Here is a 19,354-nt window from a genome sequence, read left to right as displayed (position 1 = left end):
TTCATTTCTCAACGAGCCAGTGACCCAGCACCTCCAGGGCTGTTCCTGTACTAGGCCCTTACATTATCGTCCTTTTATCTGCTAGTTCCTCCTCCTCCTCCTCCCATGAAAGGTTCTGGAAGTTTCTTCACACCAGGAAATCTGAGAAGAGGTGAACAGGCAAGTAGATGGCAGCAGGGCTCTCTTTATTGAAGCTGAGATGTAGGGTGCTTATCACCCCACATCTGTGACGATGCAGGGGCCCAGACCCTGGAGCCAGGGAAGGCAGGCCTTGTGTCAGAAACAAGGTCCTCAGTCATGGGCTTCACAACCCAGGGGGTCTGGAGCTACGGGGATCCCAGCACTCTTTGTTTGTAGAACTTGGCAGTTTACAACATGTCTTAGGACAGTTAGGGTTCACATCCTGGATTGCTGTGGCAGTTCCCCAGTCCTACCCTGCATGGGCAGAATGAGCTTCAGAGTATGGAGAGGGTGTGACAGAGCCTGGGGGACAGGGGACCCAGCAGGTGAAGAGGAAGGGAGCCGGGTGAGGCTGGGGTACGTGAGAGGGATGGGAAGCCACACCCACCAATGGGGAGGCACTGTGTGTGGGGGAGGTTATTTACCTAAATGCCACTTTCTCTGGGAACTCTTCTCTCCTTGGTGGTACTTCAAGCTTGTTTCACACAAGGCTTCTCTCCTGAATCATTAACTGAGGCAGGCTCGTTGTTGGACTTGTACCTGAGTATGCAATCTGATCCTCATGCAGACAGAAATGTTTCCTGTGGGTTTCGGGGCTCAGGGGCTCTTCCAAGGGGGACAGAAAGATAGGGCATAGGAGGGAAGGGCTGAGGGAGGAGGGCACACCCTTGGGGATTCTGGTTTTCAGCTGAGTGCCTCCCTTCCAGCACTTTCTTTCATCTCAAGCCAGACTGCTCTGTGGGATGGGTGGTTTTCCCAGCCTTGCACCGTCATGGTCTGTCCTGGGCATGTGGGGAGAAGGTGATGCCAGCTGGCATTGGATCTGGAGTCTCAGAACCCACATTTCAATGTAATTACTAACCAAAAAAAGGCTTAGTTGCACAGCTCATAAATACTTCCAAGTACCCAGCCACAGGCTCCCACAGCTGCCCACAGGACGCCCTTGGGCCACAGGGGAGCCACTTGACATGGTTCCCCACTGTGTGCAGAGTCGGGAGCGCTGTCCATGGTCCTCTGGGGCTCATGCAGGGAATAAAGAGGTGTTGCCATGCACCAGCTAGATGGGCTCTGGTGCTCGGCTTCACAGAGTGGCGGTGAGACCCTATGCAGGTGGCTTGGCCTCTCTGGCCTCCTTCCCCCTTTTTGCTAGAGGTGATGATGAGCACCCTGCAAGCCGGTGGGGAAAATCAACAGGTGAAATGTAGAAGTGTTCATAGACTATGAAGTGCTGTGCAGATCTTAGCTGGGCCGTAGGGAAATTCTGTGCAGCATATTCTTAGGGCCTAAGACAAATGAGAGAAGGCTGGATGAAGAGAATAGTCCTTGGAGCCCTCGGTTTTGCCTTCTGTAATGTGCAGAGGGTTTGCAAGGAGTAACGAGCCCAAGCAGGTAAGCCCTGGGTACCCAGGAAGCTCTCAGGTAGCTGTGTTATTAGCACGACATCAAGAAAGGCTTTCAGAGTTTATCACTGTGGTGATTTGTTTGGGAATCTGACCACTGTCTTAAACCCTTCACACATGGATTTGGACTTCTCCCAGGGCTTTCCTCTGCACATGGTCTCACTTGATCTCCCAGCAGTGCAAAGAAGCGGGCAGAACAGGGGTCTCCTCTGTTTTGTAAGGGAGAGAACTGAGAGACAGAGGTGGGAAGTGTTTTTGTCCAATGTCCCAGTGCCAGTTACTGGAAAAACAAGAGTCTGTCCACACCCAGAACAGCTCTTCCAACTCTGAACTATTTTGGGTTTGGTATTCCAACCCCAGAATGGGCTGTTGCCTGGAGACCTGTGGCTGCCACGGATTGTGCTTTCACTAAACCTTCAAAAACAGGAACCATAGCAGAGTGGTTACATGTCCTTTGTTACCTCACTAAGTCTTCATAACTACCTGGAATATAAGTAAGGCTAATACTGTTACTTTCCCATTTTACAGATGGAAAACCTGCCCCAGGTTGTATAGCTGATAGGTGGCAGAGGAGTAGGTTTTGGAAACACAGGCAGGTGGCTCCAGTCTGTGCTCCTAACCACCATTCTCACCTTCCAGGGCCCACAGGTTGCAGTCAGTGGACATACAGAGCTCTAGTATACAGAAAAGCGTGAGGAGCAGGCCCACACTGGGGCACAGAGATGAGCAGGTGTGACCCCACAGTGCAGTACAGAGATGCATGAGGTGTGGCCCTGAATCTTGGAACCCGCCTCATCTCCTGGGATAAAGCCCCTCCCCGCCCCCTTGAGTCTTGCTTTGCCCACCTGTGGTATGGGGGCACTGACTGCCTGTCTCTAGCAAAGGGTGACGTTGCTCTGGGCTCCTGGGAAGGCCTGATGTGAGGAGTAGCCAGCTGGAGCCCTGGCCAGCCATTGTGTGCTAGGCTCTGTCTGCAGCTGGGTGTGGCCCCAGCACTGCCAGCCCCTCTCTAGGGAGGAAGTGTTGGTGTTTACAGGAAATGCAGGACAAGGCCTTAGGAGCTGGGTGGAGGAGGGGCAGTTGGCCACCCTGAGCCCTGTAGACGTGTCTGGGCTCTAGTGGAGCCCAGGGCGGGTGCCCCTCTTCCCACCCCAAGGACGAGGCTTTTTGTTGGGGAAGGGAAAGGTTCCACTTCCCAGGCAACCCAGCCCCTGTCCCAGGCCTCCTCCCTCTCAGGCAGCCACACCCGAGTGCCTCAGAGAACTCCAGGACAGTAGTGGTCCCTCCTGGGAGTGGTGGAATCCATCTGCCTTCAGTCCCTCCCACTCTGGACCTTGCTTTCCCCACCAGTGCAGTGGACACTTTACTGAAGCTCTCACAAGTGCCTCCTGGAGCATACAAACCAGCTGTGAGAAGCAAGATTCCAAAAAGACAGGTTGGCCAGCCAACCCCATGACCCGCGTGGTACAGGCTATGGCCAGCCCCTTCTCAGCGCTCACAGCCTCCAGCATGTCACCCACCACAAGGTAGCCAGGATGAAGGTTCCAGGGAGCATAGCTGGCTAGTCCCTCTAGGCTGGAGTCCCTGGCTGCACATCCAGGGCGTGGGGCCCTGCTGCCTTGCCAGCCCCTTCTCCTGGCGCTCCTCACCTCCTCCCTGAGCTGAAGCCCCACACTTTCCTTTCTGTGTCTTTGAGTCACCTTCTCAGGATGCCCCCCTTTTGGACCACGTCCTGCTTACCCCGCAGCCCAGCTCTATCCATTGCAATCCTCCTGAGTCCCCCAGACACAGATACAGGCTGGGGACCCTTCCCTGGGCTGCTTCTTTTGCTGGCTCTTACCACCCTGCCTCACTACCTAGCTCCTGCTCTCCAGCTTAGGCAGTGATCACCTCAGGGTGGACAAGGAGGACCTCATCACCCCTGTGTCCCCAGGACTTGGCTCAAGAGGCTCGTCAGCACATGTGGCCTGTGACAAGGGCTGCAGTGCTGTCAGTTGGCACTCTGTCTGCTCTGCATTGCTCCATCTGAGGTCTGCTTCTCACATGTGTCTCTTTGGGGCGGCCTGAGTTGGTGAGTGTTCGTGGCTACAGCTGGGGACCTGGCTGGAGATGCTTCTGTCTCCTTGCTGCAATGAGTCAGGTAAAGCCTGCTGGTATCCATTGACCTCTGGTGTCCTCTGTGTGCAGAGGACGATGAGTGTTGAACACTGCACTGGCAAGCGAGAGCTGAGGAGAAGAGAGAGCCTGGGAGAAGCAAAGGCACATGGCTGAGGGGAGCCTCAGAGCACAGGCCTAGCTGGGGAAGGGCAGGTTTGACATTTAAACAGTGCTGAGGATCATTCGAAGAAGAAGGATATATGAGCTTAGCTAGCAGTCAGGGCAGGCTTCCTATGGGTGGGCAAGCTGGGCCAGGAAACAGAAGCCTTTGGGAAGGGGGCCCTGGCTGGTGGGAAAAGTCAGGTCAGCCAACAGTTCCTGGGTGTCCATTGGCAGGGCCCTGGGGACAGGCAGAATTGGACTTGGCCCTCCCTCAGTAGCAGTGTGGATTTATGGGATCTTAAAGCCCTCCACAGAGGGTAACGTGACCCTGAAAGCAAAACACTTCCCCATTTGGGATGATGGAGGCGGGTAAGACTGCATGATGAGCTGTGCAACCAGACCGTATTTTGTTACAGTGCACCTAGGTCCTTATGTGTCACCCATGCTGATGTCACCGTAAACCCTCCCGCCACTGAGCCTAAGGCTCAGCATATTCCGATCTCTCTGGGCCTCTGTGATGGATTCCCTGTGCGCCCCATCAGGAGTCCCATTCTGGCCACGTGTGACTAGCGTTCATACTGTGTTCACCACTGTCCTGTGTGTCCTGGCGCTTTCCACACAGAGTCATACCTTGCAGGCCGGGAGTCCTGCCTGAGACATCCCTAGCCTCACTGTCCAGAGTGGGCAGTGAATGCTCTTGGGAACCACTGTGGGATGACCTGTGATTGATGGAGGGGGAACAGCAGAGCAGAGTCAAGACAAGGGCTTGAACTTCACAAAGCCTCAGTTTCCCCAGCTGAGAGTGGAGATAATAACCGTGCTTTCCACACCAGGTGCTAATCCTCCGTGTGCTCACTCACTTGGGTCTTGCTCCGGTAGCTACCGCTTCTGACCAAAACCGAATGGGAAGGCTCCAGAGTCACTACCTGTCTCCAGTCCAGCTCTGAACTCTCCCTCTCTGCACCTGTTTTCTCCATCTGGAGGGTGGGGTTGCTGATATGAAAGGGATGCAGCGCTAGGAGCAGAGTGCTCCTGGCATGGAGTGAGTTCGTGAACACCGCTGTGCTCCTGATGCCGCTCTTACTTATGGATGGCTGTGCCCCAGGGGAGGGGAGGATGGGAGAGAGTGGTGGGTTTGTTGGTTTTCAGACCATCTCTTGTGGACATCCCCACCGCCAGCTCCTGGGGGCTTCGGATGTGGTATGCACTTGTAGGGTTAGTGTCTTTCAGCCACTGAAGCCAGTACAGCTTCCCTGCCCTCCCTGCTTCCTATGTAGTCAGGGTTATTCTGAACCCCAGAGCAGAGGTGACAGGACATTGTGTCTGTGCTTTTGCCTGCTTTGGGCTGGGATTAGTGCTTAGGGTGCAGCTATTTCTGCCAACAAGGACAACAGGGGCTCCTAGCCTACTATCTCAGTGTCCCAGAGTCTGTGGAGGAAGCAGATCCATCCCCCATGCCTCTGGCACCCTAGCTGTCTCTGGAAATGCTGATTTCTCTATGGAGACATGGCCAGCCACTGTGCTCTCAGCAGAGAAGGCAGCTGATACCACTTCAACCAAGGTGACCAGCACCTCCCACAGTGTGCCAAGCACTGCATACAGACACAGAACGAGGCCTTGATGAGTGGCTGGGGGAGGTCAGGTCAGTTAACCAGAATAGGACAGAAAAACGGGGCTAGAACAGTTAGAGAACGTATGTCTGTTGGCCATCCATGGGGGACACAGAAAGATGTCATGAGCCCAGGATTCTCGGGTGACCGATATAACAGCATAAGCAGTGGTAATCAGAAATGTAAGCTATGACTTGGAGAAGGTGGTTTTGGCACTAGATATTAGCAGGAAGGATTTGGATGAGTGGAGGAGAGGGTGGGCAGGAATTTTTTTGCATATACGTGAGTCAGCTGGTCCTCACACAAGCCCTGGGAATGTAGATATTGCTGTCACCTCCATTGCACAGGTGGGGAAACTGAGGCTGGGAGGTTAAGCAACTTACCAAGGGTCACTGAACTGATAAGTAGCAGAGCAGGGTCTGGCGTCAGGCAGTGAGATTTTCAAAGTATTCTCTCGACCCCCGTTCTCCACTTCACACTTCAGTCTGGAGACAGGGATGCTGTCACAGTCCATGGTCATAACCAGGCCAGGCCCCGGTTCCAGGAGTGTGGCTATTGCTAAGGACCAGCCATGCAGGCCCCTGCCTCTGCTGCCCACTTCAGCTCCCCGAGTTACACGAGGCTGTGCGTTAGCCAGCGTTCCGTTGCTGAAACAATATACCTGACATTAAGGAAGATGGTTTGGCTCACAGTTTTAGAGGTTTTTCAAGTCCATCGTCAGTTCACCTATCGCTTTGGGCCTGTGGTGAGGTACACATCATGGTGGGAACATGAGGCAGAACAGAACCATTCATTTCATGGCCAGGGAGAGAGAGAGAGAGAGAGAAGACAGGTCCCACAATTCCCTTCAAGGGCATGCCTCTAGTGACCTAACTTCCTCCCACAAGACCCCACCTCTTAAAAGTGTCACCACTTCCCAGTAGTGCCTCCTGGGGACCAAGCTGTCAGCACATGGGCCTTTGGACACTTATCCAAGGAATAGCAGGCTGGAGCCTGAGATGTAATCACACTGGTGAGTTCAGGGCTCTGACTTACGAATTTTTCTTTAGATGAGTCTTATTTTTTGAGGCTGTTGTAGATCTTCAAAAAAATTAAATTTTCATTTCCCTAGATCTCTGACCCTCTCTTGGTTATCTGAAAACAAAGCCTGCAAAGTCACAGTTATATTTTGCTTTCTCGTCTTTGTCTGGGAGTAACTAGAGTACGTGTTTGGGGTTGGAAGAGGTAACACAATTCTTTGAAAAATCCCTACAAAGTCACTTCAAACCCACCTGCGGAGCCAAGATGAAAAAAGAACAGCAGTAATAAGTGTTGGCCAGGATGTAGAGAAATTGGAACCCTCACGTGGAGCTGGCAGCAGGTAAAATGGCACAGCCACTTTGGATGAGAGCCTGGCAGCTCCCCCAGATGTGACACACACAGTGGCCATGTGATTGAGCAGTTCCTCTGTGAGGTGTACGTCCAGGAGAAATTAAAATGTATGTCTACACAAGAATGTGTATGCAAGGCAGCATCACTCATGGCAGCAAAAACTAGCAGCGTTGTAAGCGTCCACCGCCAGTTGAGTGGGTAAAAAGACTGTGGTCTGTCCTTACACTGGAATAGTATTTGACCATGCTGTGACATGGATGAGCCTTGAAAACATTAGACTCAGTTAGAGAAGCCACTCACAAAGGCCCGGTACTCCATGATTTCCATTTATGTGAAGCCCAGAATAGGCAAATCCATAGAAACAGAAGGTATAGCTGAACATAGTGGCTCACAGCTATAATCCTAGCTTTTCAAGAGGCAGAGATAGGATTGTAGTTTAAGGCCAGCCCAGGCAAAAAGTTAGAAGGACCCCCCATCTCAACAAACAAGCCAGGCATGGTGGCAGGAGGCTGAAGTAGGAGGGTCATGGTCTGAGTCTCATCTGGGCAAAAGTGTGAGATGTTATTTGAAAAACAAACTAAAACGCAAAAAAGGACTGAGGTGGTGGCTCAAGTGGTACAGTGCCTGCTCAGCAGACATGAGGCCCTGAGTTCAACTCCAGTATAGTCTGCCTCCCCCCTGCCACCAAAAAAAGGGGAAAGTAGGCAGGTGGTTGCCAAGGTCTGGGTGTGTTGGGGGAATGGGAGTGACTGCTAAAGGGTGTGTTGGGGGCTTTTTGGGGAGATGATGAAAATATTACTAAGTTAGATCATGGCAATGAGGGTACAACTGGAGTGTGCTAAAAAGCCCTGACTTGTATACTTTCAAAGGACGAATTTCATGGTGTGTGAATCATATGTCATTAAAGCTGTTAAAAAGAAAACAAATCTCCCTGAACCCTTGGCGCTGTTTGAAGGGGATGTCACAGGTCAGAGAGCAAGGATGACTTTTGTTTTGACTTAGTGAGAAATGGAAATTGAGTTTTCTAAAAAGCCTCTCCTTGGAACCGCTTCTGGGAACCATTACAAGGCTATCCCTTGGCTGACCCTGGGGTGCGATGTCTTCTCTCCAAGAGGAAGCAAGCAGAGTGCTCTCCAGACATGAGGCCGCACCAGGCCGCTACCACTCAGAGCCCAGCTGGGGTGTAGGATGCGTGCAGATGGTCTCAACACGAGGTTGCACATGGCCCTGGGTGATTTGTGCTTTGACCCCTCAGTCACCCTCCACTTCCCTTTTACAGGCGGGGAAACAGGCCCACTAAGGGGGTCTTGAAGCCCTGATTACAGAGGGTGAGCAGTGAATCCCGTCCTCCTGGGCTTTTCCCAGCATATATGAGCTCTCCGTGCCTGGTTATCGAAAGACCCACTCACGGAGCAGTGCTGTCTGTCCCCATGAAGCTCTCTCAGTGTCCCTTTAAGGAAGTGGACCACGGGAGGGGCAGCTATGAGCACCAAGGAAGTATCCACACAGAAAAGGCCACCTGGGCAAGACCTGGAGGGATGGGGTGGAGGAGAGCTGGCAAGGAAGGGATGGGAGTGGATATGGGAGGGTTTGCAGATCCCTGGTTTTGTGCCTCGCTCTCTACTCTGTCCATTTCCAAGCTCTGCCTACTCTTCTGCTAATTGGGACACTTGCATACGCCAGCTTGGCTCCCCCATCTTCATTTTTCCAGCTCCCAGGGAGCCCAATCTAAAGCCTCCTTCCCCTCCCTGCTGGGCTGGCGAGCTTCAGAAAGGTCCCAGCCCATCTTGGAGGAGCCAGACAAGGTTCCATCTGCAGCCTGGCCTCGTTCATGCCTGTCACTGCACCAAGGATGGAGGCTCGGGCTTGAAGGGTTCCTGAGGAGGGTAAGCGTTCCTTTTTAATGAATTCTTAGGCCCCTTTGGCTATATTCGGGGTTATGGCTCCCAGGCAGTGCTACAGAGGATGGAATTTAATGGTCAGAGTTGGACAGCAGTGGACCGAGTTACAAAGCGTTCATCTCTCCACGTGGAGACACATGGCTTTTTACGACTCGGCTGCTGGGAAGGACTGGGCTCATTTGGCGGGTCATTTAAGGTAACAGCTCTGGTTGGCTCTAATGTCTGTTTCCTTTAGAGCACAAGTGGACTCAAAGGGAGGACCCAGCTCATTGGAAACCAGTCTGGGAGGTTAGAACTTGGCCTTCCTGTGGACTCTTCCAGCCTGGCCAGAAAGGAGCTGTTCAATGCCAGGAAGTGACCACCTTTGCGATCACGTTCTTATTTAATCCCCCTTTACGGATAAGAAACAGAGAGGTTGAGTGACTTGCCTAAGGTCACACAGTGATTCTCTTCTATCTGATGCCAAAGTTCTAGGCCTCCTGGTCACTAAGCTGAGAGTCCTGACCACCGCCCTTATGCCTGTTTTCCCTGACATGTGAACTCCTGGAGGCTTGGGATCATGTGATCCTGCAGTGACCACATATCTAGAATGTCCTGGAAGGCCCTATTCAGGGCACAACAGGTGTGAAGGAGCCTATGAGTCGTGAGGGACTTTAGAGGTGGGTTTAAAAAAAAACCACCTGGTTCTCCACCACCTGCAGCGTCAGCCTGAGAGCCTGACCCCAGATAAGGAGCCAGCTGACGCTAGGATGGGGCTGCCTGCGTTTTTATCATCCTTGTGGACAAATCATGGTGAACTTGCCCATCTGGTGCTGCCAGGCTAGCGAAACAGCACTAACCAACCTCTTGTCACTTCTCTGTGCTGCTCTTCTGAGTGCTTCTGTTACAGTATTTTGACCAATCCTTTAACTTACATATCTGTGCTACTACCACCCCGGTTTACAGGTGAGAAGAGGAAAAAAAAGAGCCAGGGCATGGAAAGGCTAAGTAACTTGCTTGAAGTAATAGAGCTGGGAGGCCAGACAGAGGGCTTTAGTCGTCCCTGTCTCCTCCATGTATTAGCTCCATGCAGTAGGTGCGAATCCAAACTTACTGAGTAAGGGAGGAGGGAATGGTGGATGGGTAGGTGGATGGGTGGATGGCTGAATGGCTGAGTGAGTAGGTGGAAGGGTGAGGGATGGATGGATGCATGGATGGATGACTGAGTGGGTGGGTAGTTGAATGGGTGAATGTGTAGATGGATGGGTGGGTGGGTGGAAGATGAATGAATGCAGTGGATGGATGAAGGGATGAAGGGCTGGATACGAAGATGGGTGGGTAGGTTTGAGTTAGAGGGCTTTCTCCTATGTGATTTATGAGTGTGCTCAGAGAATTCATCTGGAGACAACACCCCAACCCCAGTCACGGACCATAATGGACACTTTGAGTAGACAGGCCCTAGAGCAGAGACAGTGTCTGTGTGCCCATCACTGTGTTCCCGGTACATATTATACAGAGTTTGAAACACAGAGTGCTCTTGTAGGAATTTCTTCTAGTGAATTAAACCCCAACAGGCAGGCATCAGAGAGCTAAAACTTCAAAACCTTGCCAGCCTCCTTGGGCCACCCTGAGCAAAGACCTGTCTCAGGTTTGTGTTGGCAAACTGGGAACTTGGATGTGACATGTCCACTCTGTCTCCCCAAAGGAAGAAAGCAACCACTCACCCAGGACGGAGGCTCTACCAACATCCACAAGGAGCACATTTGGGAAGAACTTGTCAAGCAGCAGTTCTGTTAAGCAGATGTGTTTCCTTCCCCTGGGTTTGAAGATCAACCTGGAAGTTGATCCAAGGGTCTGTGGGGGCAGAGGAGTGTGTTGACACTTGGAGTCTTGGTGTCAGCATGTTTGATCTGTGTTACTGACGACTTCTGTCCTTCACTGGGTCTGTTGCTGCAAGTTTTTCATTGCACCTGCAAAGGAATAGACATGCTCTTTTACGTCATGATAGCATACTGATTTTTTTTTTTTTTTTTTTGGTACTGGGGTTGGAACTCAGGGCTTCACGCTTGCTAGGCAGGCACTCTTACTGCTTAAACCATTCTGCTAGCCCTTAAAAGTATATTGTTAGTGGTGATTTACCCCCGTGGGTTGTACTCACAGACCTTAAATGCAATAGTGAAATAAATGAGCCAGAAATGTCACACCTGAACCCTTGCCCCGACTTCATTTCCATGCTCTTCCTAGAAAACAGAAGTCAGGGAAGGAAGTGAGTCTAGAAGAGAGCCGTCTTCATGGGCCATGCTTCTGACTGTTGCTGAGGCTGAGTGGAAGACCGACGGTGGGTGGGTTTGAAGTGACCACGTTTATCTCTCTGAGTTCTGTGCATCTCCAGTGGGGAGCAAGATCGTTTTAGTCAAACAAGTTATTAACAGTGGAATAACTATGTACTTTATTTCAAAGTGCTAAAATACACAGTGGGACTCCACAGTCTTGTTACTTAAGGTGAAGACAGAGCAGGTAGCACATGTTAGAAATGGGTTGAGTTAAAGAAAAGGAAAGTCATGAACAGCTGTAGGCAGGGAAGGCCATGCTGGGATGATTGCAGGAGGGTCTCAGGTTTAGGAAGCTCCCCCTCTCGGGGGTAGGGGGAGCTAACATTCAGCTAGTGTTGGCTGCTGTTCCGAGTTGTTCTGCATTATTTAACGTTAACATGACTAACGTTTTGCGCTGTGGCTCACTGACTCCTCCTGCCAGCCCCGTGAGCTGGGCACTACCGAGGCATGGAGAAGCAAATGCAACCAGAACACAGACCCAGGCAGTCTGATGGGAGCATGAGCCCTCGCCTCTGCACTCTCCTGACTCTTACAAGGTAATAACAGGAGGGCAGAAGGGAGGCCTTCCTTTGGCCTTGCAACCTGAGACCCCATTCCAATATCCATGTGCCGACAGAACCTGACTGTGCCTCAATTTGCCAGCCTCCAGGATGGGACCATTGCACTTCTGAGGCAGGGTGTGTGTGTCCAGGCTTGCCCTTCTGCTCTTTGGGGGTTTGGCTTCTGTGAGCTCTCTGCCCAGTATCATGGCAGATGTTGGGAGCAGAGGGGCTCCCTTGGCTTGGATTGAGGTAGGACACCTGGGTTCTGTGACACTTAGCAGTGTGTGATGCTAGGGAGACTTTACAATGGCCACCGAGGGCTCCACCTCACCCTCCTCAGGCCACACAGAGCCTCACTAGATAGGCTGAGCTGTTGGGCCAGTCTCCACAGCCCTAAAAGTTCCCTGAAGAGTATTAAACAACAGGGCCACACTATCAGAATGGGTTTCGTGAAGGGCACTTTGAACGCTGAGTGGAGAATGGATTGGAAGGCAGCCAGGATGGAACCAGAGGGACCAGGAAAGTAGCCGACATCCAGTCAGGTGATGACCAGGACCATAGAGGTCCTGTCACAGAGGCTGTGACACAGAGGTAACCAGAGCCAGGAGCTATGTAAAGGTGAATTTGGTAGGCTCACAGAGCAGCCAGGCAAGGAGGTGGTCAGGTCTGCTGCATACCAGTCAGCATGTTCTGGGAAAGGCCTGGTACCTGCTTGCTGCTTGGTGAGCAGTCCAGGGGCACAGGGAGCTTCCCCATCCCTTGCCACCTCCGGTTATTCTCACAGGTTTAATGTGCCCATTTCTCTAGGACAGAGAGCCCTCCACTCTTGCCGCCTGCCTAACACATACAGATGATTATGAATTGGCCCTGGTTGCCTGGGCTGAATGAAGCTGTGAGGTGCACTTGCCATCCTGCAGGTCCTGAAGGACCCTGGGCTCTACTGAGCAAGTAGAACAGCTCCTTAGCAGGGGGAAGGGGGACCTGGTGCTGAGGTGTGCTTTCTTTCCTACACCTTGGCGGTAGGTCGTTTGGCAAGAAGGTAAATTTTTGAAAGGCAGAAGAAAGAGGTCTGAGCAGAAGGGCAGCCCATTGGATAATAGATTGGGTCATGGCTCAGCCTGGGTCAAAGCTTAGTTTGTGTCTCTGTGCACAAGGGTACAGCCATAATCCCCCACCTCTTGGTGTCATAGGGAGCCCAGGCCACCCTGTCCTCGATCTGCCTGGCCTTGGGGTCCCTGTGGAGTGGGGACACCCTTGCTGTTCTTGGCAGAACCTCTGATTGCCTGGGCTGTTGGGTTCTGGGGGCCGGCATCATGGTTCTGGCTCCCATGGTGGCTAAAGGAGGAACGCTAGGGTGAGCCCTGCTCAGTTCCACATGCTCCTTTCTCCTCCCCTGGGGTCCCCTGGGGCATGCTTCGTCCTCCCTGTACCAGGGTCAAAGCCCGGGCAGTGCCCCTGCCTCACTGAGGGCCTGGCTGCAGCTGATCAGCCGTGCAAGAAGTGGATGCTCCCTCTCCTCTCCACCGTCCACCACCAGTGTTTCATCTTGGCATCCCTAGGGCAGAAATAAGTACTCTATAAGAGCTTACAGTTGGGGGTGCAGCTCAGTGGTAGAGCACTTGCCTAGCAGGTGTGAGGCCCTGGGTTCCATCCCTAGCACCTCAAAAAAGTAGTTTGACTAGGTGCCTTAATTTTGAGTAGGTAGAAAAGGTTTTGTGAGAAGCAGTCTGAGATGACATCATCAATGGCAGGAACGAGTCACTGAAGGTTTGTGAGGAGAGGGATGCTTCTCTGCTGTAGAAGTCACCAGACCTTGTAAGCAAGGAGGCTAAGAGCAGGAAGCAGAGACCACAGCCTCCACTGTGGGGCTCACAGTCCGTGCGTGAGTGTGTGTGTGAATTGCCCACCTCGGAGCGCAGGATAGCGTCGGCTGTGCTCACCAGTGTTTTATGCGCTGAAGTTGACAGTCGTCTCCATATTTGGAATGCATGGGGCAGTAACTTAATTAGTGGCCATTCCTGCAGAATAGTCCAGTCATGTAGTGATGAGGCTGTCACATCTGGATAAGCTGTGACCCTTACAGCACCTGCTGTGAGGTCATGGTCCCCGGGTGGTCCAGGTGGAAACGCATACCTGCGTTGTCTTACCATGATCTAGCTGTTGCCGAGACTGGGACTAGGGACTGGGACATGCAGCCTGGCCTCTGTCCAGCACATCACACTGTTGCACTCGTTACTCAGGCCCAGAGGACATGGTCACCTGAGATTGGCCCTGCTGCCAGACTGGGCCAGTCCAGGCCATGAGCAGTCAGATAGAGCATCTTGTGCCTCTAGGTAAATTGATTAGGCTTTCCCTCGGCATTGCATCTGGCCTCAGGCCTAACAGGGATACAGGGATGTCATGGGGTGTATGTGCAGAGGCACAGGGGTAGCAGAGAACTGGGGATATTCGAGGCATTTGAATGGAGGCTGTGTGACCAGGGTGGGCCAGGGAGTGTGACTGACTCGTCTTCATTTCTGGTCCATGGGGACCACAGGACATACACAGCACTCTCAACAGCTCACAGCATGGATAAGACCCCACTGGTCCCCTCACCGTTGCTGACCAGCAGCTTAATCTCTTTCCCTTTTTCTGCTAGTGCCTACACAGAGCCCTACAAGGTCTGTTCCATCTCGGCGGCCCCCAGAGAGGACCTCACATCGGATGAAGAGCAGGGAAGCTCCGAGGAGGAGGATGGTGCTCTGAGAGATCCCAGCCTCACCTCCAAGGTAGGGTGGCCCCCAGGTGAGGGGCTGGGGATGTGGAGTTCAGAGATGTGGAGGTGGAGAGGGGACAGGAGAGGGTCTGCCCCCTCCCTTCTCCATGAGATGTGGAGAGAGCTGATGGAGGCAGCCAGCCTGTACTGGATCCAGAGGCTGGGTCACTGGGCAATGGGACTGCAGCTCTAAGAAGCATTGGCAGCAGGCCCCTGCATGGTGACAGGAGAGCAGAGTGGTGGGTGAAGTGGATAGAACTGCCTGGTTTGAATTTGAACTCAGGGCCTTGCTAGGCAGACACCCTATCACTTCATCCCTGAGACAGACTTGGATTCTGATGACCTTGGTTTCCTCATCTGTGAAGTGGGAAACCCAGGAAGGGATGGTTGACTCCCAGAGGGGACAGGAGGAGAACTTTGTGTTAATGCTGTCCAGTAGAGGTGATTTGGCTTCCTGGGCATCCCTGGGATCCTAGAATCTGGAGCAAAAAGAGATGGTGTCAGGACTTAGTCCCTACCTTCAAGGTGGGATCCAGAAAGCTATAGCCAGAACCACCTGCAGCTCCACCCTGAGCTGGGTCATCAATGGCCAGTCACTGTCACTTCCCATCAGGTGGTCCTGAGTCCCCTGTCTCCAAAATGGGAACATCAGTAGTGACTGTTGAGATGTTTGAATGAGGCCACATAGTAGGGACACGGTCACTAGCTTTTATTTCTGAATCTGAGAGGGAGAAGGGGTTAAGAGAAGGTCTGGCCTGTTTAGGACCTCTGTGAAGACATGAAGCCTGAGGGCCCTGGGCATTGGTGGCCAACTGGAAGCAAGGGACAAGTGGCATAGTGACTAAGAGGTTCAACTGCAGCTTTACCACTTGCTGGCTGAGTGATATGGGCACCTTCTTAAGCACTGTGTTCCTTGGTTTCCATCTTTGAACTTGACATAACAGTAAGAGTGGGTGCTCTGGAGGACTGACGGGAGTGAAGTCTAAGGAGACTTAGAACATGCCTGCCACAACGTGAAAACACACCAAGGCCAGCACTTCAGGACAAGAGGTGACACTGGCCCAGAGCAGGGGGGCAGGCTGCCCCCAAGGTCAGGTTGGGCTCAGTGGTGACAACGGCAGGGGACATGGAAGAGGCAGCAGCCAGCTGGGGTGGGTGGGGCCAGGAGTCAGCGCCAGGAGCGCAGAGGGACAGTGCGGCCGGGGTCTTCTCCACAGGTCAGTTCACTCTCCAGCTCCCTGCCCTCCTCCCTGCCCATTTGTCTTTATGAGGTGTGCGTGGTGTGCCCACGTGAGGAAACCTTTAACTCCAGGCTTGCACTGTGCAAAGCGTGGTCCAGCAGCTTCTCCTCACTACCAGGCAGATCATTTCAGGTCCGACCTCTTCCTGCATCCCTCCGCACTCCCAGAGCCAGCTGTGATAGAGTTTGGTGCCCATCCTTCCAGAACTTTCTCTGTATGTTCTCTTGCATCGACCATACTGAGTAGGAAACAGAGTGTACTGTCTGTGGAGCTATTTTCACAGAAATTGTATCACCCTGTCAGAAACCTGGGGGGTAACTTGGGTTTTTCAATAGTACCTTAAAGATTTTCCCACATTGGTTCCCTCATAGAGTTTTAATACTTTTGTTTGTCTGCAGAACTGGGGTTTGAACCCAGGGCCTGGCACCTGCTAGGCAACCACTGTACCACTAGAACCATGTCCGCAGCCCTTTTTTAAAAATTATTATTCATTTTGTTTTTGAGACAGGTTTCAATAACTTTGCCTAGGCTGGCCTTGATTTCTTGCTCCTCCTGGCTCCACCTTCTGAGTAGCTGGATTATAGGGCTGCACTGCCACACCAAGCTTGATTTACACTTCTTTTCACTGCTGCATGTTACTCTGTTGTGCAGTGTGCTGGGGGTTCCCTGACCATCCTGCTAAGGACCATTTACGGTGTTTCTGATGTGTTTCCCATTCTCCCAACAGCACTGTGGTGAGCTCGTCCACACACCTCCTCAACACGTGCAGGATTTCTTGGGGGCTGGGGAGGTAGCTCAGTAGGAGGATGCTTGACTGCCCCTGTCGCATGTTTGAGGCTCTGGTTCCATTCCCAGCACTGCAAAACAAACAACAACAATCTTTTGTCTAGGGTAGATTCCAAGAAGACCGTCAGTGTCTTGGAGAGCAGGGCTCATGCTTAACCTCCACGTCTGCTGCTGCATCACCCCAAAAGGCTATCAGTACACTCCCTGGCCACACTCCACATATGTGTCCCTAAGGACTGAGCCCAGGCTGCAATGGGGGCCTGGCTTCCTGCTCCTCCTCACTGTAGTGCTGGGGGGTGGGGAGCTGGGGGAAGGCTCTCTTACTCCTCCCTTGTCCTCCCCTGGGTCTGAGAACTTCATTTCTTTGAAAGGCAAAGACCCCTCCTCCTGTTCTCCTCCCTCCCATCTCTGGTCACCTCCAAGGAGAAGCCTGTCGAGGGTGCCCTGGGGGCTCAGGAAGCACATTTGGGGGTGTGATGGTGAGCCTCACCACCCTGCCAGGATGCTTGGGAGCAGCCAAGTCAAGAGGGAAGAGGTTTTGGGAGCGGGACAGGAGGCCGAGTCCAACTGGTCGTCCCATGTGTCTGGCCTCTCCCTCTGTCCTACCCACAGATGCACAAAGGGGTGTATGTTGAAGGAAAGAGGGAGGGAGGAAAAAAGGGAAATCGAGAAGGGCTTAAAAATAGCTCTAGTTGTGAAAGAAGACCTTCAGAGCCCGGCTGGCATGTCCGTCCGTGTTCCCCGACAATGAGCCTGCTTTTCATGCTAAATACCAGCTCCTCCGAGACCAGCCAGGAGCCAGCCAGGAGCTGGGGGCCCCTCCCAGGTGCCTCCTCCCTCACAGGCTGCATGTTGGGGCCACATTTTCCTGAGCAGTGCCCCTGAGCCCAGACTGAAGTCTGGCTCATGTTCTTCTAGAACTGACCATTCCCATTGTTATCCTCTCCCTGGCAGGTTTTCTCCTGCACAGCCAGATCCACATGCCCTCCTCTGCCCCAGGCTGCTGCCTCTGCCAGGCCAGCTGTCCTTGGACCTGCAGCCTCACCTTGAGCTCTGCCCCAAGTTCAACCCTACACTGTAGGGTCCACCTGAACCTTGCTTACAGTCAGCCCAGTCTCTGGCCTGACTTAAATATCAACACGTGCTTCCTCCCTGCCTCACATATCTGAACTCAGGTGTGCACACCAGCTCATCCGCTCTGCTCACTACCCTGGTGAGGCAGCCTGGAACCAACTTCCTTTACCAACTTCCTCAAGCTGCAGCCTGTGCCTCTCCTTCCCAGAACACAGCCCTCATCTCCTGTGGAACACAATTGCCCTCCCTGTCTGTACCTCGTCCTCTGTATCTTCACTTGGCAGCTCCCGGTCCCCATTCTTCTTTGTCAGACTAGGATTTAATAAGCTCACGTGCTGTGTGCACACCCTTATAAGGACTGCAGGTACAATAGCGACCTGTCTGACCTGATAGAGTCTACATCCCAGAGAGGGAGAGGATCCACACACCTGAAAGCCATATGCCAGGTGGTGAAGAGTTGTGTACACGGAGACGGGTAGAGCTCCTAGGATTGGGGAGGAGGGGGGCCGGGAATTTTAGGGAGGATGGAGAAAGGGATTTTTCCTTTCAGTTATTGAAAATTGTGGTAAAATATGTGTAACATTAGCCATCTCCACCATTGTAAGTGTGCAGCTGAGGGGCACTTAGCACATTCATTCACCATCCATCCCACTTCCATTGCAGAACTCCTTTGTCTTCCCAAACTGACATCCGCCCCACCAAACACCAACTCCCCAACCCCTCCAACCCCCGGCTCCCCCGAGCCATCCCACTTTCTTTTCACCTCTGTGAATTTGACTAGTCTAAGGGCCTCATGTGGGTAGAATCATCTAGTACTTGTTCTTTTGGGACTGGCTTAATTTGCTTCACACGGTGTACTCAGGGTTTGTCCACGGGGTAACATGGGCCAGAATTTCCTTCCGTTTCATGGTGTGGCCGGCATGTTAGGTGCATCCGCTCATCCATCCATGACCCTTGGGTTGCTTCTGACTTTGACCATTGTGACTGATGCTGCCGTGAACCTGGGTGTGCAAGTAGCTCCTCGAGATCCTGCTTTCAGCTGAGTGTACGTCCAGACGTGAGATTGCCGGGTTGTCCCATGATTCTGTTGTTCATTTTTGAAGACCTGCCGTACACTTTTCCACAGCAGCCAGCAGTGCACAGGGTTCCAGTGTCTTTTGTGATGAGGAAGAATTAGGTACTGGGGTTTGAACTCAGGGCCTCCTGCTTACTAGGCAAGCAATCTAACATTTGAGCCACTCCGCCAGCCCAGGAAGAAGTATTTGAGCAGGCAGCTGAGCAGTGTGAGGTACAAAAAATGCAAACCCAGGGACAGTGTCACAGACAGTACAAGGGCAGTATGGGGGGACAAGCTCAGTGAGCTAGAAACCCAGAGCCACGTGAAATGGGGGGAACAGGAGATGCTGGAGAGATCCTTGGAGTCTTCCTGAAGCCCCCACGCATCGCCAAGCCTCCCCACCTGCCCGCCTACCCTACTGCTATCATTTGCTCTACACAAGGTGCCCTGTCCATGCCCAGGCCCACTCCACACTATCCACCCTGGGCCGGGCTTGCCTGCCTCAGGCCTGGTGGGCTCCTTTTCCTTGGGAGCTCCCTTTCTCTTGACTTCACTACTACGGCCTCTGCTGCTTCTCTTCCCACTTCCTGGACTGCCCAGCTCTGTCCCCTCTTCCATATTGGACATTTCCCAAGGCCTGCCCTGCCCTACTTCCATCTCACATTCAGCTTTGGTTCCAGGCCAGCTGCCCGGCCCCATGCAGAGGGCATCCTTGAAGCAGATGCCCTGGCTCATTCCACACTCATGCCTACGATCTACCCTCTTAGGTCTTTCTAGGAAGTCCCAAACATCCCAAACTGAGCTGGTCCTCTTTCCATCCCCCAGCGTTCTTCTCCTCTTGCATTTCCCATTCTGGATGTGGACAC

The 19,354-nt window shown here is 52.7% G+C and overlaps 1 protein-coding gene across 2 annotated transcripts in view; it reads left to right on the top strand.

The window, feature by feature from the left end:
* Fgd5 (FYVE, RhoGEF and PH domain containing 5) overlaps nt 1-19,354 on the top strand; it is a 101,516-nt gene that overhangs the window by 30,926 nt on the left and 51,236 nt on the right. For both annotated transcript variants that reach the window (XM_074044482.1, XM_020175595.2), the window contains exon 3: nt 14,214-14,343. In XM_074044482.1, coding sequence (XP_073900583.1) covers nt 14,214-14,343 — 130 coding nt within the window. The remainder of the gene's footprint in view (nt 1-14,213; nt 14,344-19,354) is intronic.

This window comes from Castor canadensis, chromosome 10, assembly GCF_047511655.1.
Source record: "Castor canadensis chromosome 10, mCasCan1.hap1v2, whole genome shotgun sequence".
In the NCBI taxonomy this organism is placed as follows: Eukaryota; Metazoa; Chordata; class Mammalia; order Rodentia; family Castoridae; genus Castor; species Castor canadensis.
The sequence above is the reverse complement of the archived record's forward strand: the minus strand, read 5'-3'. Positions and strand labels throughout refer to the sequence as shown.